The 27276-nt window shown below is 37.8% G+C and overlaps 1 protein-coding gene across 4 annotated transcripts; it reads left to right on the top strand.

Annotated features, from left to right (window-relative positions):
- Window positions 1-7: 7 nt before the first annotated feature.
- TEX55 (testis expressed 55) lies at window positions 8-24597 on the top strand. 4 transcript variants are annotated; one of them, XM_035722569.1, is made up of 4 exons: window positions 8-1229; window positions 1836-1982; window positions 8248-8310; window positions 24512-24597. In XM_035722569.1, exons 1-4 carry the CDS (start codon window positions 42-44, stop codon window positions 24518-24520), a joined length of 1407 nt encoding a protein of 468 aa, XP_035578462.1. In that variant the 5' UTR covers window positions 8-41; the 3' UTR covers window positions 24521-24597. The 4 variants fall into 4 exon arrangements, with proteins under 4 accessions (XP_035578462.1, XP_027441869.1, XP_027441868.1 ...); XM_027586068.1 differs by lacking the exon at window positions 24512-24597 and adding an exon at window positions 18316-19194 and having other exon boundaries at window positions 8251-8310; XM_027586067.1 differs by lacking the exon at window positions 24512-24597 and adding an exon at window positions 18316-19194.
- Window positions 24598-27276: the final 2679 nt, after the last annotated feature.

Genomic DNA, 27276 nt, shown 5'->3' with positions numbered 1-27276 from the left:
CGCCCACGGCGTCCGGCAACCTAGGCCCGCCAGGGCAGAAAATGAAAGAGCCTCCCGAAGAGGGTCCCGCAGACTCCTTGGCACCTGAAAGCACAGCCAAGTCCCCAGATGACAGCCACACAGATGGCCAGGAAGACAACTGGCAGAACCAGGATGAAGAAGAGGTCGATGACCAGACTGACCCCAGAACGGCTGAGCAGGCTGCCCAAAGAATGTCCGGACAGACTGACCACAAAGGATCTGAACCCACTGGGCGCCAAACATCTGATCAGGCTGATCTCAGAGCCTCTGACCACACTAATGCTGCTCAGCGTAGTGCATCTGATCGGGACGACCAAAGAATGTATGAACAGACAGACAGCAGGACATCTAGCCAAGCCAGTCATGTACAGTCTGAAGAGACTGACAGCCAGATGTTTCCTCCACGTGAACAAAGAACTTCTGAACAGATTGAACGCAGACGGTCCAGCCAGGCTGAAGGAAGAGATAATGGGCAGACTGACCGCAGAATGTCCGACCAGACTGAGCCAAGAGCTTATGAGCAGAGTAACCGTAGATTGTCTAGCCAGTTGGACAGAAGAACTTCTGAACAGACTGATGGTAGATTGTCGGTCTCAAACGAACAAGGAGCCTCTGAACAGATTGGCCGCAGAATGTCCAGCCAGGCTGACAGAAGGACTTCTGAACAGATTGACAGCAGGTTGTCTGGCTTGGTTAAACCAAGAACTTCTGAAAAGACTGGTCACCAAGTTGACCCCAAAACATCTCTAAAGACTCAGCAAGAAGTGGATGAAGAAGCTGCTGAGCAAGCTGACAGCAGTGCTGATCACCTTCCTGTGGACAAGGCTGACTACAGTGACCAGATGGATCACTTAATGGCTGAAGAGAATTACTACAAAGACTACCTAGCTGACTATGGAGCACCTGGCCAGTATGACGACAGAATATTTGCCCAATTTGGTGACATTAAGGGGTACAGAGAGGCTGAGCCCAGAATAGAACCCTGCGAATTTCATACCAGAGAAATCGACAGTGACAATTCCCCAGTTTCAGTGGAAACAGACACGGAAAGTGTGACCAGTGTGCAAGCATTTGACTCATTTGGTCCCAGATTCGCCAGTAATTTGCAAGCAAAAGACCAAGTCTATTCCCAGAGATTCCCCTGTATCTCATCCAAGTTGGACTATATCATCGGTCGAGAAAAAACTGAAGCCATAGAAACCAAGCCTGTACGTTAAAGGGTCATTTGATAACCACCTAGGGGATTGGAGGCCAAACCAAGGGTTTGTTGTGGCGGTATGGGGGCAGGGAGAGGGCATGTGTTGAATCAAAGATGAGGAATAAACCTACCTGTTACAATGTATTCAGCAAGCGCAGGACATTCCGGAAAGGCAGGAGAAGGGGAGTGGGAAATAGATTTGTTGCCCTCTCTGCTACAGGAAGGCCATTCAGGAAAGATCAATGAGCCAGGATTCAGGAGACCTGGGTTTCAAGTCCTAGTTCTGCTGCTTACTCTGGGACACTAAGTCATTTCCCCTCTCTGGGATTCCTCCAAAGGAAAGGCATTTGGAGTCAGTTGGAGATCCCTGTGAAGGGAAAAGTATTTGAAGTAGATTGGACATGCATAAGGTGCCTCCGGGGACTTGAGGCGCATTATGTTGCCAGGAGGATCAGTCAGGTTTGTCATCAGAATGTGTCTTTTCTCCAAGTCCTGGTGTTCAGGTCCCATCAACAGATTCCACTGATAATAACAACAATAACAACAAAAATTCCTGGAGCTTTTGAATTTATTAAAGACTCTCTGCTGGGGTGGGGGGGGGGTATTTCTATTTCAGGATGATATTCCAGAATACCAAGAAGGAAGGAAATCTTTTGGATACAATCAAACTTATAGGAGGCAGTTCCCTCCTATTGTATATGAAGATCCTTATCAAGTTTCACTACAATACATGGAGAAGCACCACATTCTGCAAATATTCCAGGTAAACCTCTCAACCCTGTTCTTTAAGAGTGAGTTTTACAGTGATTACAATGTAAAAAACAAACTTGGACCTGGCTTTTAGAGGTACAAGAATGGGCCTTGGTTATAAAAAGGATATAATCTCTGGGTAGGGTATGTGCTAGGGTGAGCGCTGTGAATTGTGCAAGACTGTTGAATCACAGATCTGTACCTCTGAAACAAATAATGCAATATATGTTAAGAAAAAAGAAAAAGAAGAAGATAGCAGGAGGGGAAGAATGAAGGGGAGTAAATCGGAGGGGGAGACGAACCATGAGAGACAATGGACTCTGAAAAACAAACTGAGGGTTCTAGAGGGGAGGAGGGTGGGGGGATGGGTTAGCCTGGTGATGGGTATTAAAGAGGGCACATCCTGCGTGGAGCACTGGGTGTTATGCACAAACAATGAATCATGGAACACTACATCAAAAACTAATGGTGGTGATTAACATAACAATAAAAAATTTTTAAAAAAAGGATATAATCTCATTGAGAAGTTAGTAAGTGCACTGAGATGTATTAAGCAAAAGTAGTAAATGAGAAACACCAAAGAATGGGGGCGCCTGGGGGGGTCAGTTAGTTGAGGGTCTGCCTTCGGCTCAGGTCATGATCCCAGGGTCCTGGGATCAAGCCCCGCATCAGGCTCCCTGCTCCGCGGGAAGCCTGCTTCTCCCTCTCCCACTCCCCCTGCTTGCGTTCCCTCTCTCGCTGTGTCTCTCTCTGTCAAATAAATAAATAAAATCTTTTTTTAAAAGTGACATTTCCTTGGTCAATAGAGAATTAGAAGAGATTATCACATTTACACCATGTTTTGTTATTTGGTGGGTTGTTTTGCTTTTGTTTGCCTGACGTAGTTATTTTTATGTTAATGCTATTACTCAGCAAGGCACAAGTATGTGTATTATGACGTGTACATGTAGTAACATTGTAGTTAGAAGGGTGTAAAATAAAAATGGCCCACCTCAAATGAAAATATGCAAACTGGGGGAAAAAAAATACATTTAAACTGGGAAAGTTTAAGTTTAAAGAAGTAGGGTATAGAGGCAAGAGCAAATTATGCAAACTGTTAGCCCGAAGTTCCAACCTAACTTTGCCACTTCTCATCTTTGTGATTTGGAGAAAATGAACTTCAGTGAATCTCCGTTTCCTCATATAAAACAGAGTGATTTTACTCCATTAACCCTGCTCTATGCCTTTTCTTTCTTAAAATGTCCTTTTGTGGGAGAGTGCTAATGGCTGGGTTTTCTGGCTTTAATCAGAGAACTACTAATTCTTAAACTGCAGGATGAAAGCTATTGAAGAAAGTAGAAATCAAATCATTTTATAAATAATTTTCTTCATCTGTCAAGGAAAAACAATACTTGAGAATACAACATTATTATAAGAAAAATTAGTTATCAAATATGTGTTCAATAGAAACATATATGAAATATGTAATTGGCATGGGTGCATTAAACGGATATTAAATATTTTATACTTGAAACTTGCCCCATTGTTATTCCCTGCAAATGAGAATTCTGCTTACTTTATTATAATGTTTTGGGTTATTAAACAACAACAAAGTATGGAAGTGAATTTCTGAAGTTTTGTGTATGATTTCTCATTTATTATTATAAACATGAAACATCTTTTTCACCTTTTAGAATCAAATTCCTCACAGGAAAGTTTCTATGTAAAGACACATCGTGTTTTTAATTTACTCAAAAGACTTTTCTTTTGAATAAAGTGATTAATTCATTAATTTCTCAGTCTAGCAAAATCACAATTCTCAAAACAAAAACTTTGTTCAAAACTTTCTCACTACCTGTTTGATCTTGGAAGCTAGAAAAATATCCATTGCTATTTATTACTAAATTTTTATTCCTCTAAATTTTACTTTAATTTGCCTAATTTTATCAGTAGTCAGAAAGTAATTTGTCACTTTGTAGAGATACATAAATTTCTTTAAAAGACTATGGTGCAAGAGAAAGCTGGGGTGGGAATCCTTGTATCAGACAAATTAGATTTTAAACCAAAGACTGTAATAAGAGATGAGGAAGGACACTATTTCCTATTTAAAGGGTCTATCCAACAAGAAGATCTAACAATTGTAAATATCTATGCCCCTAACATGGGAGCAGCCAATTATATAACCCAATTAATAACAAAAGCAAAGAAACACATTGACAACATTCCAATAATAGTGGGGGACTTTAACACCCCCCTGACTGAAATGGACAGATCATCTAAGCAAAAGATCAACAAGGAAATAAAGACTTTAAATGACACACTGGACCAAATGGAGTTCACAGACATATTCAGAACATTCCATCCAAAAGCAACGGAATACACATTCCTCTCCAGTGCCCATGGAACATTCTCCAGAATAGATCACATCCTAGGTCACAAATCAGTTCTCAACCAGTACCAAAAGATTGGGATCATTCCCTGCATCTTTTCAGACTACAATGCTGTGAAACTAGAACTCAATTACAAGAGGAAAGTCAGAAAGAACTCAAATACATGGAGGCTAAAGAGCATCCTACTAAAGAATGAATGGGTCAACCAGGAAATTAAAGAAGAATTAAAAAAATTCATGGAAACCAATGAAAATGAAAACACAACTGTTCAAAATCTTTGGGATGCAGCAAAGGCAGTCCTGAGAGGAAAGTATATAGCAATACAAGCTTTTCTCAAGAAACAAGAAAGGTCTCAAATACACAACCTAACCCTACACCTAAAGGAGTTAGAGAAAAAACAGCAAATAAAGCCTAAACCCAGCAGGAGAAGAGAAATAATAAAGAGCAGAGCAGAAATCAATGAAATAGAAACCAAAAGAACAATAGAACAGATCAACGAAACTAGGAGCTGTTCCTTTGAAAGAATTAACAAGATTGATAAACCCCTGGCCAGACTTATCAAAAAGAAAAGAGAAATGACCCCAATCAACAAAATCATGAATGAAAGAGGAGAGATCACAACCAACACCAAAGAAATACAAACAATTCTAAGAACATATTATGAGCAACTCTATGCCAGCAAATTAGATAACCTGGAAGAAATGGATGCATTCCTAGAGATGCATCAACTACCAAAACTGAACCAGGAAAAAGTAGAAAACCTGAACAGACCTATAACCACTAAGGAAATTGAAGCAGTCATCAAAAATCTCCCAACAAACAACATCTGGGAGGCCAGATGGCTTCCCAGGGGAATTCTAACAAACATTTAAAAAAGAATTAATACCTATTCTTCTGAAACTGTTCCAAAAAATAGAAATGGAAGGAAAACTTCCAAACTCATTTTATGAGGCCACAATTAGCTTGATCCCCAAACCAGACAAAGACCCCATCAAAAAAGGAGAATTACAGACCAATATCCTTGATGAACATGGATGCAAAAATTCTCACCAAAATACTAGCCAATAGGATCCAACAGTACATTAAAAGGATTATTCACCATGACCAAGTGGGATTTATCCCTGGGCTGCAAGGTTGGTTCAACATCCGCAAATCAATCAGTGTGATACAATATATTAATAAAAGAAAGAAGAAGAACCATATGATCCTCTCAATAGATGCAGAAGAAACATTGGACAAAGTACAGCATCCTTTCTTGATCAAAACTCTTCAGAGTATAGGCATAGAGGGTACATACCTCAATATCATAAAAGCCATCTATGAAAAACCTACAGCGAATATCATTTTCAATGGGGAAAAACTGAGAGCTTTCCCTCTAAGGTCAGGAACGCAGCAGGGATGTCCACTCTCACCACTGCTATTCAACATAGTATTAGAAGTCCTAGCCACAGCAATCAGACAACAAAAAGAAATCAAAGGCATCCAAATTGGCAAAGAAGCAGTCCAACTCCCACTGTTTGCAGATGATATGATACTTTATGTGGAAAACCCAAAAGACTCCACCTCAAAACTGCTAGAACTCATACAGGAATTCAGTAAAGTGGCCGGGTATAAAATCAATGCACAGAAATCAGTGGCATTCCTATACACCAACAGTAAGACAGAAGAAAGAGAAATTAAGGAGTCGATCCCATTTACAATTGCACCCAAAACCATAAGATACCTAGGAATAAATCTAACCAAAGAGGCAAAGGATCTGTACTCAGAAAACTATAAAATACTCATGAAAGAAATTGAGGAAGACACAAAGAAATGGAAAAACGTTCCATGCTCGTGGATTGGAAGAACAAATATTGTGAAGATGTCAATGCTACCTAGAGAAATCTACACATTCAATGCAATCCCCATCAAAATACCATCCACTTTTTGCAAAGAAATGGAACAAATAATCCTAAAATTTGTATGGAACCAGAAAAGACCCCGAATGGCCATAGGAATGTTGAAAAAGAAAAGCAAAGCTGGTGACATCACAATTCCAGACTTCCAGCTCTATTACAAAGCTGTCATCATCCAGACAGTATGGTACTGGCACAAAAACAGACACATAGATCAATGGAACAAAATAGAGAGCCCAGAAATGGACCCTCAACTCTATGGTCAACTAATCTTTGACAAAGCAGGAAAGAATGTCCAATGGAAAAAAGACAGTCTCTTCAACAAATGGTGTTGGGAAAACTGGACAGCCACATGCAGAAGAATGAAACTGGACCATTTCCTTACACCACACACAAAAATAGATTCAAAATGGTTGAAAGACCTAAATGTGAGACAGGAGTCCATCAAAATCCTAAAGGAGAACACAGATAGCAACTTCTTTGACCTCAGCCACAGCAACTTCTTCCTAGAAACATCGCCAAAGGCAAGGGAAGCAAGGGCAAAAATAAACTATTGGGATTTCATCAAGATAAAAAGCTTTTGCACAGCAAAAGAAACAGTCAACAAAACCAAAAGACAACTGACAGAATGGGAGAAGATATTTGCAAATGACATATCAGATAAAGGGCTAGTATCCAAAATCTATAAAGAACTTATCAAACTCAACACCCAAAGAACAAATGATCCAATCAAGAAATGGGCAGAAGACATGAACAGACATTTTTCCAAAGAAGACATCCAAATGGCCAACAGACATATGAAAAAGTGCTCAACATCGCTTGGCATCAAATCAAAACCTCAATGAGATACCACCTCACACCAGTCAGAATGGCTAAAATTAACAAGTCAGGAAATGACAGATGTTGGCAGGGATGCAGAGAAATGGGAACCCTCCTACACTGTTGGTGGGAATGCCAGCTGGTGCAACCACTCTGGAAAACAGTATGGAGGTTCCTCAAACAGTTGAAAATAGAGCTACCATACGATCCAGCAATTGCACTACTGGGTATTTACCCCAAAGATACAAATGTAGAGATCCGAAGGGGTACGTGCACCCTGATGTTTATAGCAGCAATGTCCACAATAGCCAAACTGTGGAAAGAGCCAAGATGTCCACCAACAGATGAATGGATAAAGAAGATGTGATATATATATACAATGGAATATTATGCAGCCATCAAAAGGAATGAGATCTTGCCATTTGCAATGACGTGGAGGGAACTGAAGGGTGTTATGCTGAGCGAAATAAGTCAATCAGAGAAAGACATGTTTCGATTTTTTTTTTTTTATTTGAGAGAGAGAGAATGAGAGATAGAGAGCATGAGAGGGAAGAGGGTCAGAGGGAGAAGCAGACTCCCTGCCGAGCAGGGAGCCCGATGCGGGACTCGATCCCGGGACTCCAGGATCATGACCTGAGCCAAAGGCAGTCGCTTAACCAACTGAGCCACCCAGGCGCCCCGAGAAAGACATATTTCATATGACCTCACTGATATGAGGAATTCTTAATCTCAGGAAACAAGATGAGGGTTGCTGGAGTGGGGTGTGGGTGGGAGGGATGGGGTGGCTGGGTGATAGACATTGGGGAGGGTATGTACTATGGTGAGCACTGTGAATTGTGCAAGACTGTTGAATCACAGATCTGTACCTCTGAAACAAATAATACAATACATGTTAAGAAAAAAAAGAAGATAGCAGGAGGGGAAGAATGAAGGGCGGGAAATCGGAGGGGGAGACAAACCATGAGAGATGATGGACTCTGAAAAACAAACTGAGGGTTCTAGAGGGGAGGGGGGTGGGAGAATGGGTTAGCCTGGGGATGGGTATTAAAGAGGGCACGTTCTGCATGGAGCACTGGGTGTTATGCACAAAAAAAAGACTATGGTGCTAGGTTAGTGCAAAATATGGCTTTAGCTAGAACCTGACCACATAACTTTAGCTCAGAACCATAACGCGATGCCTCATGCTCTCTCTCAGCAGATCACTGAAAACTTAGTCTATGAAAAACCAGAGGACCCCCTCAGTTTTATGCTGTGCCAGGTATGGAATAGGAGAAAGAGAACAAGCTTTTAATTCTGTTTATTGTAAAATACAGCACACGTACACACACCCAAAACAAAACACATCCAACTCCGTGGGTTATCATGAAGCGAGCACTTATAAACTGTTGAATGCTAATGTCTTTTTAGCATTAGCCACATATTGATGGGTGAATTGTAATCTCTGCAGCGCCCATCTGCTTTTTCCTGATGACTAAGGCAGCTGCATACCTTTTAATTTGTTTATTGGCCATTTGGAAGTACTTCTTTTTCTATTGTATTGCTTGTCTTTTTCATACTCATTTGTCACAATTTTATATGTATTCTAGGTGAGGAGCCCTTTGTTGCGTTTCTTGCAGGTTTCTTCTCCTGTTCTCTGCCTTCCCTTTTTATCTCTTAAAGGTATCTTTCAACGAACAGAAATTCTTAATTTTGAAACAGTCACATTTAACAACCTTTTTAATTTGTGATTAGTACTTCTGGTGTCCTCTTTTAGAAGTCTCCTTAGTCCAAACTCCTGACATAGCCCCTCCTGACATAGCCCCTTATATTATCTCATAGAAGTTTGTGCATTTTTTATTTTTTGGTGGGGGGAGTTAAATTTAATTTATTTTGCCTTTCACATTGATATCCAGTCACTTTGGAATTGATTTTGTGTACGGGTGTGAGGTGGGATCAAGTTTTATTTTTTTTCCTAAACAGACATCCAACTGACCAAGCACCTTTTATTAAAAAGACCGTATCTCCCTTACTGATTTTTATTTGATTTTGATGGTATGTTTGTTTATCCTTGCTCCATACAAGACTGTCTTAATTAGTATGCCTTAAAATAAGTCTTAATATCAATCAGAGCAAGTCCTCACATATTACTTTTCTTTAAAAATATCTTGCTTATTCTTAGGCCTGTACATTCCCATATCAATATTTAGAGTTATTTGTCAAGTCACATACACACACAATCAGAAGCACACCCTGGTGGGATTTTTATTAGGATTGCACTGAGTCTGTAGATCAATTTGGGAAGAAGGGATGGCTTGAAACAATGAGTATTTCCAATCCTTTATCCTCTACATTTATTTAGGTCTTTAATTTCTCTCAGTATAGTTATTATTTGCACGAAGATTTTACATATTTCTGATAGATTTATTCATAGGTATTTTATAATTTTGATGCTTTTGCAAATAGAAATTTTTAAAACTTCAGTTTCTATTTGCTGGCATATAGAAATACAGCTAAGTTTTTTGTTGATCTTATATCTAGCAACCTTACTAAATTCAACTTATTAATTCTAAACACGTATATTTAGATACTGTGGGTATTTCTACATATACAATCATATCATTTGCAAATAGTGACAGTTTTATTTGATCTTTCTAATCCTTACCTTTTTTTTCCACTTGTCTCATTCCATTTATTATGTATCTTCTCTTTGCCTCTTCAGATCCACCTTTTGCTCTTTTCTACCCTACAAAGTAGCTAATCCATATGGACTAGATCAACAGGCTCTCCTTCCTTCTGACTTCTGGTTGGGTTAAGCCAATGGAAAACCCTGGAGGAAGATTAGGAGGAAAGAGAGTGAGATCAGGTTTATTTCCCTGGTCTTTTCCCTTATGATCTGTCTTGAGTTGTCTGGAGGTCCCTGCTCCTCTCAAGACATCTTTTTACATGACTCTTTACTTCTGAATTCCAGTAATGTCTCCTCCTCTTGACCTTCAAGGTTAAGAGGTTAGCTCCCTTTTACTAGCTTTGGATTATTGTGTTATCTTCTGTGACTCCCCTATGCCTAATTCTTTTAAATGGACCCTTTCTGAATGAACCTTCTTTGAATTCTTCTATTTTGAATGTGCCATCTATTTTCTGTTGGGACACTGACTGATACAGTACACTGGTTAGGGATCTCCAGTAGAATTAATATTGAATAGAAGTAGCTACAGTGGTTCACTTTGCTTGCTCTTGATCTTTAAAAAAAAAGTTTTCCCTATTTAACCGTTAAGTATGATTTTTGCTCTGTTCTATAGATACTAGTAATCATATTAAGGAAGTTCTTGTCTAATCTGTTTTCTGAGAGTTTTTCATTATGAATCATTAACTTTATCAAATTATTTTTCTATAGCTTTTGAGATGATTGCATGATTTTTCTCCATTATTCTGGTGATGTAGTAAAATATGTCTATTTTCATTTCAAAAACTTTTCAAGCATACATACAGGAAATTATACAGATCAAAACTGTACAATTTGACTAAATATCACTAATTTAGTAGACCCATGAAACTACCCACCAAGTCAAGAGACAGAATGTTACCAGCTCCTCAAATCCCACATGGTGCCTATTTCCAATCACTACCCTTTCTCTTCCACAAAATAACCACTATTCTGACTTCTAGTTTAGTTTGGCTTTTTTAGATTTTCATATAAATGAAATCAAATATTATGTACTATTTGGGGGCTGACTTCTCTTGATCAACAGTATGTTTATGAGATTCATTCATCTTGTGCATATTCATTCCTTTTCATTTCTGTATTCTCTATTCTGAGTTAGACTTTTGGTTGTTCTGAATAATGCTGCAGGGAACATTTGTGTACTTACCCCTCGGTGCATGTGTATGTGCATTTCTATTGGGTTCATACCTAGAAAGGGAATTGCTAAGTCACAGGGTATTGACATAAGTTCAGCTTTAAAAGATGGCTGCCCAAAAGTTTTCCAAAGTACTTGATCAGTTTATACTCTCACTTAAAGTGGCATTGTTCTAGTTTTCTTCACATTTCTTGTGCCATGGTACTTTGAACTTCTAGGAACTGTAGGCTCATGGTTTTCATCATATTTGGAAAGTTGTCAGCCACTATTTCTTCAGACATTCTTCTGTCCCAGCCTCCTCCTCTAGGAACTCAGTTACACATATAATGGGCTCCTTGAAGTTGTCTCACAGCTCACTTGATTCTCTTTATTAAAATTTTTTTCCTCTCTCTGTATCATTTTGGATACTTTCTATCACTATGACTTCAAGTTTACTAATCTTGTCTTCTGCAGTGTCTAAAGTACCATTAATAATAAAGTGCCAGTGTGTTTCTCACTACATACATCATAATTTTGTAGTTTCATCCCTAGGAGTTTAGTTTGTGTCTTTTCTAGAGTGATGATATCTCTACTTTACTTTTTGCACATGGAGAATACAATTATAGTAACGGTTTTAATTTTCCTGCTTCTTTATATGTCTGGTAATTTTTTTTATTAAGATATAATTGACATAACATTGTATTATTTGTAGGTATATGCCTGGCAATTTTTTATTGGTGTAAGATATTGTGAATTTTGCCTTGGTGGGTGCTGGATTTTTTTGTATTCTTGTAGATATTCTTAGACTTTATTTTGGGGCTCAGCTAATTTACTTGGAAACAGCTTGGTCTTTTGAGATTTTGCTTTTAAGATTTTTTTTTTTTTAGAGGAGCAGAAGGGTTTTCAATCTAGGGCTAATTATTCCTATATACTGAGGCAATTGAGTATTGAGTATTCTACCCAATGCCCCATGAATCATGAGGTTTTCCAGTTTGACTGGTGGTAATAGGAACTATTCTTGTAGATCAATTTTCCATGGCCTTGCTAGTTTTCTCACACACATGCACTGATAGATTTGCAGAGGACAATTTGAGGGTGACTTTCTGCAGCTTTCCAGAGTGTTTCTGTGCCATTCTCTCATCTCTGGCCCTGTGAACTATAACTGTCTTGGTTTCCCCAGGATCTCAGCTCCATCTTCTCAACTCAAGGGTCTGCCGAGTTCCTCTTGGGTTCTCATTCCCTACACTAACGCCAGGACATTTTCTGAAAACCGCAAGGTACATGCACATTTATGATTATTATGTCTTTCCGATTAATTGACTCTTATCATTATGAAATGTCCATCTTTCTCCTTGGTAATATTCTTTGCCTCTGACATTAATATAGCCAGTCCAGGCTTCATATCTTACAGTTTACTTGGCATATTTTTTTCATCCATTTATTTTCAACCTATCTATGCTTTATATTTAAATTGTGTCTCTTGTAGGTACTACATAGTTGGGTCTTTATTATCCTTTCTGATAATCTCTCCTTTTTAACTGAACCGTTTAGGACAAGGGTAGGCAAACTATGGACCACCTGGTTTTAAATGGCCCACAGGTTAGAAAGAATTTACCCTTTTAAAGTGGTTGAAGAGGAAGGAGGAGGAGGAGAAGGAAGAAGGAGAAGAGAAATAAGTGCAAGGGGGCGGGGGATTCAGCAGCAGCAACAGATAGTTTGTGTCCTGCAAGGCCTAAAATGTGTACTATCCAGCTCTTTTCAGAAAAAGTTTGCCAACCCCTGGTTTAGACTATTAACATTTAACCTAATTATCAGTATGGTTGAATTTAGAGCTCTCATTTTATTATTTTTCTTTTTGTTTCTTTCATTCTTCTCTTCCTCTTTTATCGCCTTCTCTTGGATTATTTGAATAATTTCAGTATTCTACTTTAATTTGTGTATTGGCTTTTAGCTATACCTCTTATTATATTTTAGTGATTGCTCTAGGGATTGCAATAGCTATCCCTAGCCTTCCACAGTATAAAATTAATACTTGTATCACTGCACATTAAAAGGAAACTTTATAATCATATAGGGTCCTTTACTCCCATCTGTTCTTTTATGTTAAACTTGTCATATCTATCACTTTCTACATAAGTGAAAACCCCCACAAGACAATAATTTTGGCTTTAAATAATCATATGTGTTTTAAGGAACTTACGAGAAAAAAGTCATCTTTTACATTTATCCAGATAGTTTCTGTTTCTTTTTTTTTTTTTTTTAAAGATTTTATTTATTTATTTGAGAGAGAGAGAGTGAGAGATAGCATGAGAGGGAAGAGGGTCAGCGGGAGAAGCAGACTCCCTGCTGAGCAGGGAGCCCGATGCGGGACTCGATCCCGGGACTCCAGGATCATGACCTGAGCCTAAGGCAGTCGCTTAACCAACTGAGCCACCCAGGCGCCCCTGGATAGTTTCTGTTTCTAATGTTCTTCCTTACTTTGTGAATTTTCATGTTTCTCTCTGAAGTTATTTCCTTTCAACCTGAAAAACTTTTTCCAGCATTTTTTGTATTGCAGCGCTATTGGCAAAAATGACTCTTGGTTTTCTTTTACCTGAAAATCTCTGACACATTCGTTCTTGTAGAACATTTTTTGCTGGCTATAGAATTCTGAATTGAGTTGTCCAGCTCTTAAAAATGTGGTTTCACTCGTTCCTGGCCTTCATAGTTTTGGTGAGAAATCCATAGTCTTCCAAATTGTTGTTCCCCTGTATGTACTGGGCCATTTGTCTCTGACTGCCTTCATAATCTTCTCATTTTCTTTAGTTTCCAGAGGTTTTACCATGACGTTCATTGGAATTTATGATTTTGGGGGTTAGCTGAGCTGCTTAAATCTTATAAATGTATATCTTTCACCAAATTTGGAAGTTGTCTGCCAGTTTCTTCAGATATTTTCCTGCCTCATTCTTTCTCTCTCCCTCTTTTCTTTTTGATACTCAAATTAACCTTATATTAGACCTAGTAGTATTATCCCACAGATGCCCTAAAATTCTCTTCATTTCTTTCAAGTTTTCTTGCTCCCCAGGTCAAATAACTCCTTGGCTCTATTTTCAAGCTCACTGACTCTTCTGTCATCTATATTCTCTATTAAGCCCATCCAGTGATTTTTTATTATTATTTTTCAGTTCTGAAATTTCTGTTTGGTCCTTTTCTTTATTTCTATTTATCTTCTGGGATATTTTATATTTTCTTTGATTTCCAGTATATTTTCCTTTACTTCACTGAACACAGGTACAATAACGGCTTTAAATGCTTATCTAATAATCTCAACATTGAATCATCTTGGAGTGGGCCTCTGTTGATTATCTTTTCCATTTATTTTTAAAATTTTATTATGGTGGGTGCCTGGGTGGCTCAGTTGGTTAAGCGACTGCCTTCGGCTCAGGTCATGATCCTGGAGTCCTGGGATCAAGTCCCGCATCAGGCTCCCTGCTCAGCAAGGAGTCTGCTTCTCCATCTCCCGCTCCCCCCCCCCCCCTTGTGCTCTTTCTCGCTCTCTCAAATAAATAAATAAAATCTTTAAAAAAAAATTATAAAATTTTATTATGGTAAGAACATTTAACATGAGATCTACCCTCTTAACAAATTATTAAGTGTACCTTACATTATTATTGACTATAGGTACAATGTCATATAGTAGATCTCTAGAGCTTATTCATCTTGCTTACCTAAGACTTTCTGCCCATTAATTAGTAACTCTCCATTTCCCCCTCTCCCTAACCATTGGCAACCATCCTTCCGTTCTTTGATTCTGTGAATTTGCACTTTAGATACCCCATGTAAGTGGGATACAGTATTTGTCTTTCTGTGACTGGGCTATTTTACTTAGCATAATGTCCTTATTCATCCATATTGTCACATATTGCAGAACTTTGTTCTTTTTTGAGACTGAATAGTATTTTATTATGTGTGTATAACACATTGTCTTTTCCCATTTATCTGTTGACTGACATTTAGATTGTTTCCACATCTTGGCTACTACGAATAGTGCTGCAATGAACATATCTCTTCAAGATCCTGATTTCAATTATTTGGGGTAAATACAGCAATCCCAGAATTGGAATTGTTGGGTCATATGTAGTTCTATTTTTAATTTTTTGAGGATTCTCCATACTGTCTTCCATAGTGGCTACACTATTTTTGCATTCCCACCGATAGTGGGCAAAGGTTCCAATTTCTCCACACCCTTGCCTACATGTATTGTCTTTGTTGTTTTATAATAGTTATCCCAACTGGTATGAGATAATGTCTGGTGGTGGGTTTTGATTTGCATTTTCATCCTGATTAGTGACACTGAACATTTTTTCATAGACCTGTTGGTTATTTGTATGTCTTCTTTAAAGAAATGTCTATTTGAATCCTTAGCCCATTTTTAAATTAGGTTATTAGTTTTTTTCACTATTGAGTTGTAGGTGTTATGATATATATTTTGGAGATTAACCCTTTATCAAATATATGGCTTGCAAATATTTTCTCCCGTTCTGTAGGTGACCTGTTCACTTTGTTGACTGTTTCTGTTGCTATGTGGAAGATTTTTAGTTTGGTGTAGTCCCACTTATTTATTTTTGTTGCATGTGCTTTGGGTGTCATATCCGTGAAATAATTGCCAAGACCAATGCCGTGGAGCTTTCCCTCTACATTATTTTCTTGGAATTTTACAGTTTCAGGTCTTATGTTTAAGTATTTAATCCATTTTGATTATTTTTATTAAGGGTCCAGTTTCATTCTTTTGTGCGTAAACAGTTTTCCCATCACCATTTGTTGAAAAGAGTTTCCTTTCCCTCTGTGTATCTTTGGCACCCTGTTGAAGATCTGTTGACTGTGTGTGTATGGATTTATTTCTGGGCTCTCTATTCTGTTCTATTCGTCTGTATATCTATCTTTATACTGGTACCATATTGTTTTTATTACTGTAGCCTTGTAATATATTTTAGAATGAAGTGTGATGCCTCCATCTTTGTTCTTCTTTCTCCAGCTTAATTTGGCTATTCAAGGTCTTTTGTGGTTCTATAAGAATTTTAGTTTTTTTTTCTATTTCAACATTCACTGGAGGAATATGACAGAACTCAGCCTATACAACATACTATTCACAATATTCATACTATGATCTAAAATTATGCTACTTAGAAAAAAAAACCTAGAAAATGCAATCCATTTTAAGTGGAAAAGATGATTTTACATCTTCCTTTTTGGTTTGGATACCTTTTATTTCTTTTCCTTGACTAATTGCTCTGGCTAGAACTTCTAGTACTATGTTCAAGTGGCAAGAGTGGGTATTTTTGTCTTGTTCCTGAACTTAGAGGAAGAGCTTTCAGGTTTTCACCACTGAGTATGATGACACCTGTAGGCTTTTCATAGATGGTCTTTGTTATGTTGAGGTAACTTCCTTCTATTCCTTCTTTTTTGAGAGATTTTATCATGAGAGGGTGCTAAATTTTGTCAAATTTTTTTTGATCTATTAAGACAATCATGTGATTTTTATTCTTCATTCTACTAATGTGGTGTATCACATCAAATGATTTTTGTTCATAGTATACAGGTGTTATTTGCAGGATTCATTTTGTAAGTGCTTATTCTTGCATATAGGAAGCAGCTCTTACTTTTTGTATAAAACATATGCATTTAAGGTTTTATCACATAAGTCTAACTATGTGGTATTTTCACTTACTTAGTTCAAAATCGTTTCTAATTTTCATTGTTTCTTTTTCAACTCATGGGTTTAGGGACATTATTTATATAAATTACCAAATACTGGATTTTCTAATTGCCCTTTGGTTAATGATTTCTAAGTTAATTGCATTTTATTTATAAAACAAGATTTCAAATATTTGAAATGTGTTGACTTGCTTTATGATGCAACATATGATTAACTGTGAATGAACTAATTGGGGTTGAAAAAATGTAACTGCAATTATTAGAATATATCCATTAGATCAAGTGTTCTAAATATATCCATTAGATCAAGTTTGTAAAATATGTTGTTCAAGTCTTCCAATATGATTGTGAATTTGCCTGTCTCCTTTAGTTCTGTTAATTTATGCTGTGTGTATGTAGTTAAGATTATGTTATTAGGTACATATGAACTAGAATTCTTATCTTTTTCTGGTGACTTGAACTTTTTTATCATTTAGAGGTATATCATGAACCCTAACGACTCTATTCAGTATTGTTATAGCTACATCGGATTTATTTAGTCAATGTTTAAATGATATAATATCCTTATTACTTTTAACTTCACTCTAAGTTTTAGATGCCTTTCTTATAAATAGCATATAATTTTTATCATTATTCAAATCTGACAAGTTTTTAATTTTAGCCCATTTATATTTGATGTTATTAAAGATTATTTGGGTTTACATCTAAAGTCTAACTATATGCTATTTGTTCTACCTGTTCTGTTTCTTTTTTACTTTTTGCCTCCTTTTATCACTCCATTTTTCTATTAGTTTAGAAGTTACACACTCTGAATTTTTTTTGTTGGTTTCCCATTAGGGTAATTTCAAAAAATTGATAGGCTTTATATTTTTAGAGTAGTTTTTACGTTTACAGAAGAACTAAGCAGAAAGTACAGTGAGTTCTCACATACTCCCTTCTCCTTTCCCCATTTTCCACCCCTAGTTTCCCCTGTTATTGACACCTTGAATTGGTGTGGCACATTTCCTACAGTGATAAGCCAATATTGATATATTATTATTAACTAAAGTCCATGGTTTACGTTAGGATTCTGTCTGTGTTGTGAATTCTATAGGTTTTGGCAAATGTATAGGATATGTATCTGTAATTACAGTATCACACAGAATAGAGTCACTGCTCTAATAATTACTTTTAATATTTTTTAATGGGGGTGCCTGGTGGCACAGTTGGTTAAGCATCCAACTCTTGGTTTTAGCTCAGGTCGTGACCTCAGGATTGCCCAAGATTGAGCCTTGGGTGGGGCTCCGCACTCAGCGCAAAGTGGGCTTGACACTCTCTCTCCCTCTGCCCCTCCCCCTGGCTCTCTCTGTCTCTGTCTCTCTCTCAGATAAGTAAACAAATCTTTAAAATATATATATATTTTTAAATAATTTTTATTGTTATGTTAATCACCATACATTACATCATTAGTTTCTGATGTAGAGTTCCATGATTCATTGTTTGTGCATAACACCCAGTGCTCCACGCAGAATGTGCCCCCTTTAATACCCATCACCAGGCTAACCCATCCCCCCACCCTAAAATATATATATATTTTTAATGGTTCCCCTGCAATTACAACAGGTATTCTTGACTTATCAAAGTCTGAATTATTTGTACTAGGTCAGTACAAGGACTTTTGTATTTTAAATTTCTATATATTTTAACCCCTCAAGATATGGTAATTCCAAGTTGACCAAAATTGCAAGTGGAAAAAAATTCTTTTTCATTCTCTTCAGGTACAGGAAATGATAGAAAGCAGAGACAAAAGTGAAACCTACAAAGAATGAATTTCTCCTCAACATTGTTTACAACCCTCAGTGTCAACACTATGTTCTGTCTCTCACTCTGAAAAATGATTTTTGAATGGTCATTGGTAGTGACTCTGCCTAAATATGTTCTTAATTTTTAAGTAAAAATCTATAGGGTATCTACTTCAAAAATTCACATGATAGTTACAGATATCTCTGACTAATCATGCAAAATATATATATATATGTTATACTTATCCATGCATTGGTATTTCAGTACTCATTCCTCCAAAGCACTGCACAATAGTCAGTTTACAAATCTCAAGGAGGATCAAGAAAATATGAACAATTTATACATAGGTCTCATAAAGCATACAAATCTATCATATTTCCAAGCTGTTTATGAAATTTTCAATCAGAAAATATGTGGAAAATAATTTTTAACAGTCCTTTTTTTCCCTCTTAATGGAAGGTGATTGTCATAATCTCTTTTTTCTTGTAATACCTCCAAAATATTTTTACTATTTTCCTCTTTGATCCTATTATATTCTGCCATTAGTAGAAGAGATTTAATCTAATCCTAGGGATAGCTCTCCTCTGATTTTTAACCTACAGCAAAATTCAAACACGTTATACTACTGGGTACACACCTGTGGGAGAGGCAGAATCACACTTCCTCATTACCTTTATCCCCTGAAGAGTATTGACATTGTATAGACTGTGTAACTAGTGGAACTGGTATTTAAAAGCAAAAAGCCTTAACATGGTCTGTCTGGTATGAGAGTATCTGCCCAGCAATCATAACTGAGATGATCATCTAATACTATTTTTGTAAGCTGAACCTGTTGTTTGATTTCTATTTGAACATTAAAGCAGACTTGATTTTTTATACTGGTGACTTGGTATGATTATGTGGCTGCATCACAACGAATTAAGTTTCTGTTTGAACAGTCAAGCACAAATCCTATTTTTTTTTATACCTGCATTTCATTTCTAATAATTATACCAAAAAATCTCCTGCTGACAACTTTAGAGTTTATTTAGTTCCTTCAGTTTTCCACAAAATGTGCCTGTGCTCAGACTCAGTAAGTGTTCTCCGCTCAGATAGGCAGCTTGTCTGTTGATTGTGGGCTAGCAAAACCAGGTGAAAGCTGGATAACTTATGGGAAAAGTTTGAGTGACATGACTAAGGTTATAGTCAGTTGGTTGAACAAAATAACCCAAAGATTATTAGTGTTTGAAAACTTGGATGTTATAACATCTGAAATTAAGTATTAAATTTAGTTCACTGGTTTTCAGCCCTAACACCAGACAGCTTTAATATACTTCTCAAAGCAGAACACTTCAGACGAGACCTCCTCAGTCATTTCAGCCCTTCTCATTGGCGTTCTGTGATACAATGACCTCTTGCCAACGAGGCAGTGGACCAGAGGGGATGAGCTTAGTGTGGCCCCATAATCCTTTACGAACACATGTGACTGAAAGAAGAAGGAAGATGGGAGATCAAGGCTCACTTTCAGTGACTCAGGCTGTCTACTAAAAGAGCTGTCTAGAAGTAGAAGATCAATCAGCTAAAAGTAAATTGAGTTCTTAGTCCCTAAGTGGTAAGAAGTAATCCCAGGCCAGAGTAAACACTAAAGGTGAGAATCTAGGCGGAACGAGTTGTCGGCTAACAGGGGAAGTGGAGTCTCAGAGAAGGCTTTTCCCAAGTACAGCTGACAGAGGACACGGATGGCCATGTGGAAGAAAATGTCATGGGGAGTAAAAGTTACAGTGTCAGAACAACCAGAGATCAAAAGATGTGATTCCCCTTGAGGGAATTCTCCAAGGATTCTTCTGAAGCAGGAGTTACTCCTACAGCTATGAGGTGTGAGTGTTCCAAGTGTTAAATGAGATAACATGTAAAAGCACTTTGAACACTGCCTGGCACTGTTAGCTCTTATTATTTTAGTGCTCTTCTTATCCACAATATTAATATTCCATTTTACTTGAGCAATCGCAATGACCTTCCCTCACTGCATTCCCCACCAGCCCAATCCCACTGTAACAGAAAGGAAAGCTACTAGACCAGTTTTCCTGGACCCGTCCCCTCCCCTCTTCCATTTAAAGAATAAATGTGAGACATCATTTATCATTAGGGAAATGGAAGTCAAAACCAAGATGAGCTACCACTTCACACCCACTAGGATGGCTATAATCAAAAAGACGAACCATAACAAGTGTTGACAAGGATGTGGAAAAATTAGAATACTATACACTGTCAGTGGGAACGTAAAATGATACAGCCACTTTGGGAAACAGTCTGGCAATCCTTCAAAAAGTTAAATGTCATATTACCATATGACTCAGCAATTCCACACCTAGGTATATACCCAAGACAACTGAAAATATACGGCCTTACAAACCCTTGTACACACATGTTCCCAACAGCATGCATAATAACCAAAAAGTGGAAACAGTGCAGATGTCCAGCAAGTGATGAATGGATTTTTAAAAAATGTGATAATCGCCAGATGAATGGAGAAACAAAATATCATAAATACATACGAAGGAAAAGTATTCAGCCTTGTAAAGGAAGGAAATTCTGTCACAGGCTACAATATGGGTGAAACTTGAGGGCATTCTGCTAAGTGAAATAAACCAGCCACAAAATGACAAATAGTGTATGATTCCACTTATGTAAGGTATCGAAAGTAGGTCAGATTCATAGAAACAACGTAGGCTATCATGGACTGGGGGGAGGGAAAATAGGGAATTACTGAGCAGGCACGGAGTTTCAGTTTTGCAAGATGGAAAAGTTCTCGAGGTTTGCTGCACAACAGTGTGAATGTACTTAATACCACTGAGCTGTATATTTAGAAATGGTTATGCTAGTCAATATCATGTGATATGTTATCACAATTTTAAAAAATGAAAAATGAAAAAAATGTGATATATGTATAGAGAATATTACTTAGTTATAAAAAGGAATGAAGTACTGATACACAACTATGACTTGGATGAACCTTGAAAACATTCTGCTAAGTGAAAGAAGCCAGACACAAAGGCCACACATTATCCGATCCCATGTATGTGAGATGTCAAGCATATAGGCAAATCCGTAGAGATAGAAAGTAGATTCGTGGATGTCAGAGGCAAAGGGGGAGCGTAATGGGGAGTGAACGCGACAAGGATGAGGTTTCTTTTGGGGGTGATGATAATGTGCTGGAATTGGATGGTGTTCTAAAAACCCTGAATTAGGCATGTCAAAAGAGTGGATTTTATGGTATATGAATTATATATCAACAAAGCTGTTATTTAAAAAAGAATAAGTGTGGACATTAATATTTTTAAGTCCACTTTGTGACAGAGGAGAGTGAAGGAGAAACTCAGAATCGTTAGAAACAGGAATATCTGAGCCTTCCAGAATTATCCTATATCCTCCATTCTGTACAAATTCCCTTGTTTTACTCTTTGGTCTCTTGCATATGCTTTATTGTTTTTGAATTAGCCTCCTGTTACTTCACACACATGCACCTGTGTGTCCAGCTTTCTTGAGATCTAATTGACATATAACATTGTGTAAAGTGCACAATGTAATGATTATAAATATATGTGTATACTGTGAAATGATTTCCATAATAAATCTTATTTCTTGACTAACTTACTCTGTTTTACTCACCCACTCTCCTCCACTTACCTTTTTTTCTTATGTAATCAATGTGAACATATATATAAGTATATAAGTGCAATTATGACTATTATGTTTTTGTGCTCGTGTGTCTAGATATATTTTTGTCGACAGAGGTGTGGCCAAGTGTGTTTCCAGGGATCTGTGTATCTATGCTTGAATCTTCATGTCAGTTGTTTGGGAATAATGTAAGACTAAAACTCAGAATTGTGTTTTTTTATGTGTGGCAAACAATACTAGTGCGCCGGTGCCTTATTAGACTCTCCAAAGGCTATTTTTTTTCTTGTAGGATTGGCAGAGTTTGCAATACACTAGCATCAGAGAGAGAGTGGGAGGTTGGCCTGTAGTTCCGAACAGAGGGGATTCACACAGACAGAGTTAAGTTGTCTGCCTAATTCTGTGTTGTAGTTTTGTTTAAAAAAGAAAAAGCAGTTATTCTCAAACTCCATTAAAATTATAGTAAAGATTTACAAAAAGAAGGAAATCCATCTTGATAACTCAAAGCAGAAGAGACAGGAACCAGATATTTTTGTGATTTCTGAAAACAGAAAGCAGATGGGACAGATAGAGCAGGGCCGAAGTTCCACCTCAAAACCCACAAAGGAGGGAGATGTCTTTCCAGGCAGAGCCTCAGAGGCTCCAAATGCAGTGTGGGCAGACATGGGGGAAAGGAGTGAGCTGTGAGTAACAAAGGACTCCTCCTTTCTCATAACCTTCACACTCAGTTTTAGTCACCTACCCCCAGAGCTACATCGTGTGATCACCAAAACTGCTCCAAAGTGAAATCACTCATAGAGTCAAATGACACATCCAGAAAGGACACAGAACCTGGAGAATTTATAAGGAAGATCTGTGTCAAATTTTTATATTGATAAAAAAGTGAGGATAATTTTCCAACCTCAAAAATGTCCAACCCCAGATTGATCAAATAAATTATGACACATCTATGTAATGAGATTCTATGCACACAATTAATGTTGCTGGACTGTTTAATTATTTAGATGAGTATAGTTGGATCTACTCGATACCACATAGCATACATATGCATATATAACGGTATACATATATGCCTAAAGAGTTAAATAGAGAAAGACAGACTGAAAGAAATAAAAGAATTGGGAAATACAAAATCTTCAGTTGGAAAGCCCTTTTTAAGCATAATGCCAAAGGTAAAAATCATTAAGGGAAATATTTATATAATTGACATGAAATATTCTAAAAGTATGAAAGAAAGTTATCAAAAATGCAAATGATTAATCAAGAGTAATAGTTGTGGTGAACATGGCAGGTCAATATCCTAAAGATATGACAAGTTCCCACAAGTCAATTTTTAAAACTGTAAATGCTCCCAGTCAAAAAAGAAGGCCAAGAACATGAATGGAACATTTATTGAAGGAAATATGTAAACAGCCAAAGAAATATAAATTTAAAAAAGTAGATATCAATTAAATATTATTTTAGGAAAAAAGTTTTTTTAAGATTTTATTTATTTATTTGACAGAGAGAGACACAGCGAGAGAGGGAACACAAGCAGGGGGAGTGGGAGGGGGAGAAGCAGGCTTCCCACTGAGCAGGGAGCCCGATGCGGGGCTCGATCCCAGGACCCTAGGATCGTGACCTGAGCCGAAGGCAGCTGCTTAACCAACTGAGCCACCCAGGCGCCCCGACAAAAAATTTTTTAAAGATGGCTCCTAACCTGGCTAAAAGCGCAGATAAATGGGCCCTTTCGTACACTGTTGTGGAGTGTATACATTTTATAACCTTTCTGGAATTCAGTTGGATCACATAATTCCAAACATACTCTTTAGTCAGAACTTCTAATTCTAGGAATTTATACTAAGGAAATAACAAAATGTGTTTAAAAATTTATGTATAAGAATATTCACAACATTATTTTATAATATTGAAAAATTGCAAATCTAAATTTTCAACCTTTGGGATTCAGTTAAATACATAACAGCATATTCATATGGCAGGATATATGTTGTACAATAATCCCATAGGGAAATGTCTGCACCATATTATAAGTTAAAATAACTGGTTTAGAAGACTTTAAATAAGTTATAATCCCAATTACGTGGGGGGAATGCAAAGAAGAAAGATCAAAAGTGCCATAAGGGCAGGGATTTCGTCTGTTTAATGCCTGCTAGAACTGTGCCTGACACATAATAGTACCTCAAATAGTTCCTGAATGAATGATTCTATACCAAAATGTGTATTGTATTTATCACTGGATAAGGAAGTATAGTGATTTTTATTTTCTGCAAAGCACATGCATTCATTTTGTTATCAGAATAGAATAATGAAGATTTTAAAAGCAGAGAATAATTTAGAGCAATACATAAAGAAATGCAGATCCCTTCATAAAACTGGCACTTTGGTCATGCACTTTTGGCTTTTCTCAAGCTTATTTAATGCAATGGGTTTTTTTTTTCCCCCGCCAGGACAAATAGATCTAATTCACCCTAAACCTTTCAAATCAGAAACTCATTCATTCATTTTAAACTATTCTAGTTTCAGTGAGGCAGAGAAGGCAGAGGAAGAAAAACAACAAATAAACAAGGTAATGCCAGCCTGATTATTTTTACGAAGGAAACAAACCATGTTTATATGAGTGAGAGTAACTGGAGTGGAGAGGGCAGGCCACTCTCGGAAGGGCCATCAAGAAAGGCTTGTCAGGGGAAGTGAGGGTAGAGCAGCACACGAAGGAGGACAAGGAGGAAGCCCAGAAGTGCCAGGGGAAACGGATTACCACTCACGGGAATGGCAAGTGTGAAAGCCATGTGTTTGAAGCACACATAGGATGAAAGTCATGCCCAGTGAAGTTGGTGAATACATGAGCCAATTATAAGCCACGGTGAGGAGCTTGGATCCTACTCTTGAGCACAAAAAGAAGCCACTGAACTGTTTTCAGGAGGGGAACCACAAAGTCTGATTTACGTTCTTAAACGTTCTCAGGACACTTCTGATTAAGAGTATAGTTTTACACCGCATCACAGAATTTTCTGCCCCCGATATCTGATAAAATAAACAAAAACTTGACAAACTCAGAGGCATATATTCTTACTAAATACCAAATTAAGAGAGGCCGCAACCTAATTCACTATTCTTCAAGAGCTGGTGGCCAAGGAGAGAAAAAGAAGGTTCCAGGAGAAAAGCAGAGAAACACACCGGTTCTTGTAAGGAGACAAAGATCTGGAATTCTTATTATCGTCCTTAAATCTAGACAATGTTGCTTTATCCTGTTGAACCTTCGAACCAGGAAGTAGTGGGAATGAGTGAAAGGCGAGGGGGGAGGGGCTGAGTCCTGACGGTCGTAGTTTCAGAGCCAGATTCAGAATCAAAACCTGGACCCAGTTCTTGAGTTTTCTAATGCAATTGGTCAGGCCCAAGAGGAGACAGCAAAGGGGACTGGGAGGGAGCAGAGAACTTGGTGAAGCATGAAAGAATATGGTATCATGGAAGCCAGAAGAAGAGAGTAGTAGGAGAAGAATGGAGTCATCAGCTATACCAGTTGCTTCTGAGTGACCAAGTACAATGAAGCCAAACAAGTGTCTCCTGGCATTGGCAAAATAGAGATTGTTTGTAACTTGACAAGCAGTTTCAATGGAAGAATGATAAGAATGGAGGCGAGATTGAATTTGATTGAAGATTTATCGTGTTCAGTAGTTAAAAATAGTTTAAAAATAGTTTAAAAAAAGCAAACTAGTTGATTAGGAAAAATATAATCATCCCAAATGCTGAGACCAAAGGGAATATTTAGACCTCTTAGATCCAACATGGGTGATTGTGTACAACATCCTCAACGATATCTCTGCAGTAAACACAACAAGTTTCATAGACTTGCCCCTTAATACTGGCTATCAGAGATGTTACAGAGGCATTTCTTCATTGGGTGAAAAATTGGGCTAACTGGTTATTTTACTGGAATATAGTTATTCCCTATAATCATTCCATATAATAACCATAACTGGTTATTGAAATGGGCTAATGTCCTGTCCAATTATAAGAGTCTATTAATAATGGCACGTCCCTTTTCTGGGAGAGGGCTAGGTTTGCTTTAAGAAGTCGTCTTGTGGTGGCCATAATCTAAAATATGAAAAAAATAAAATAAAATATGAACTAAGTTAAGCATTTATCATCTACAGGAACTGAAGAGAATATGAGAATGTCAGTTAATGTTGAGCGAGAGGAGGGCTGAGTCAGAGAGAGGACCCATTAAAGGCCAAAAAGCCTGAATTTACATATTTCAGTAAAGTTTGCAAAGAGAGTCAAGACCTAGTGGAGAAAAAGCAGTCTTCAGAGGCGCTAGAGAATTGGCAGATCTGGGCACTTTGGGCACATAGTTTGCAAGTTTGGTTCAGTTATTTCTAATAGAAGCTGAGCTCTGATTGGTGACCTCCACTCCCCAAGGAGCAGAAGTGCTCTGGCGGACTTACTTGTGAGCCAGTTTTATAGACCATGGCTTCTCACATATCCCACGAACAATATTCTACTCTCTGTTTACCTTATTAACTAGTTAATAGGAAAAAATTACATTAACAATTTAAGATTTTAATGTCATTTTCAAAGTTACACCAACTTCTAACTCTATTCACATAGTATAGCCTAGTAGTTAAGAGTGCAGTCTATGAGGACAGACCGAGGGGGGTCTTCACCCCTCAATGGCTCTGGAACCCTGGGAAAGTTAGCCTCCTCAATCCCTGCTTCGCTCGTCTAGAAAATGGAGGGTCGTAATAGTATATACTTCACAGGGCCACTGGGAAGGGTAAATCTTACAAGTGCCTGGGAGTTTTAGAAGAACTGAAAATATGGCAGACAAAATCATGGTTTGAGACAACTTTTTCCCTAAAACTGGGGAGGAGAACAAAGGCCATTAAGTAACTCGCATTCCTAACTCAGAACTTCGAGGTGGGGCCAGTTGCTTTCCCATCCAGTTGACACTGCAACTCCCTCCCTCCCCCAGCTACTGGAAGCCACCTTCCCAAGGCGACCTATACCTAAGGACTGATCACAGAGGGGCCCAATGCAGAACAACTGGGGCAGGCCATTTTCTTCTGGTGCTTCCTGGCTGGAGGGAGGGGGGTGCCTGTGGCTTCCCACCTCCGTGACAGCTTGTCTTCTCTGTCTGCCCAATCCTATATCTTCCCTCTCCTTCCAAGGGCATTAATCGCAAGGGCATTCCCTAATAAATATATTGCACACAAAACTTTGTCTCAGAGTCTGCTTCCTGAAGAACCTAACCTGTTACAGGGATGATCCAGACCCAGGAGAACTCC

This window comes from Zalophus californianus, chromosome 1 (genome assembly GCF_009762305.2).
Source record: "Zalophus californianus isolate mZalCal1 chromosome 1, mZalCal1.pri.v2, whole genome shotgun sequence".
Classification (NCBI taxonomy): Eukaryota; Metazoa; Chordata; class Mammalia; order Carnivora; family Otariidae; genus Zalophus; species Zalophus californianus.
Note: the sequence above shows the minus strand (reverse complement) of the source record. Positions and strands in the feature narration are given on the sequence as shown.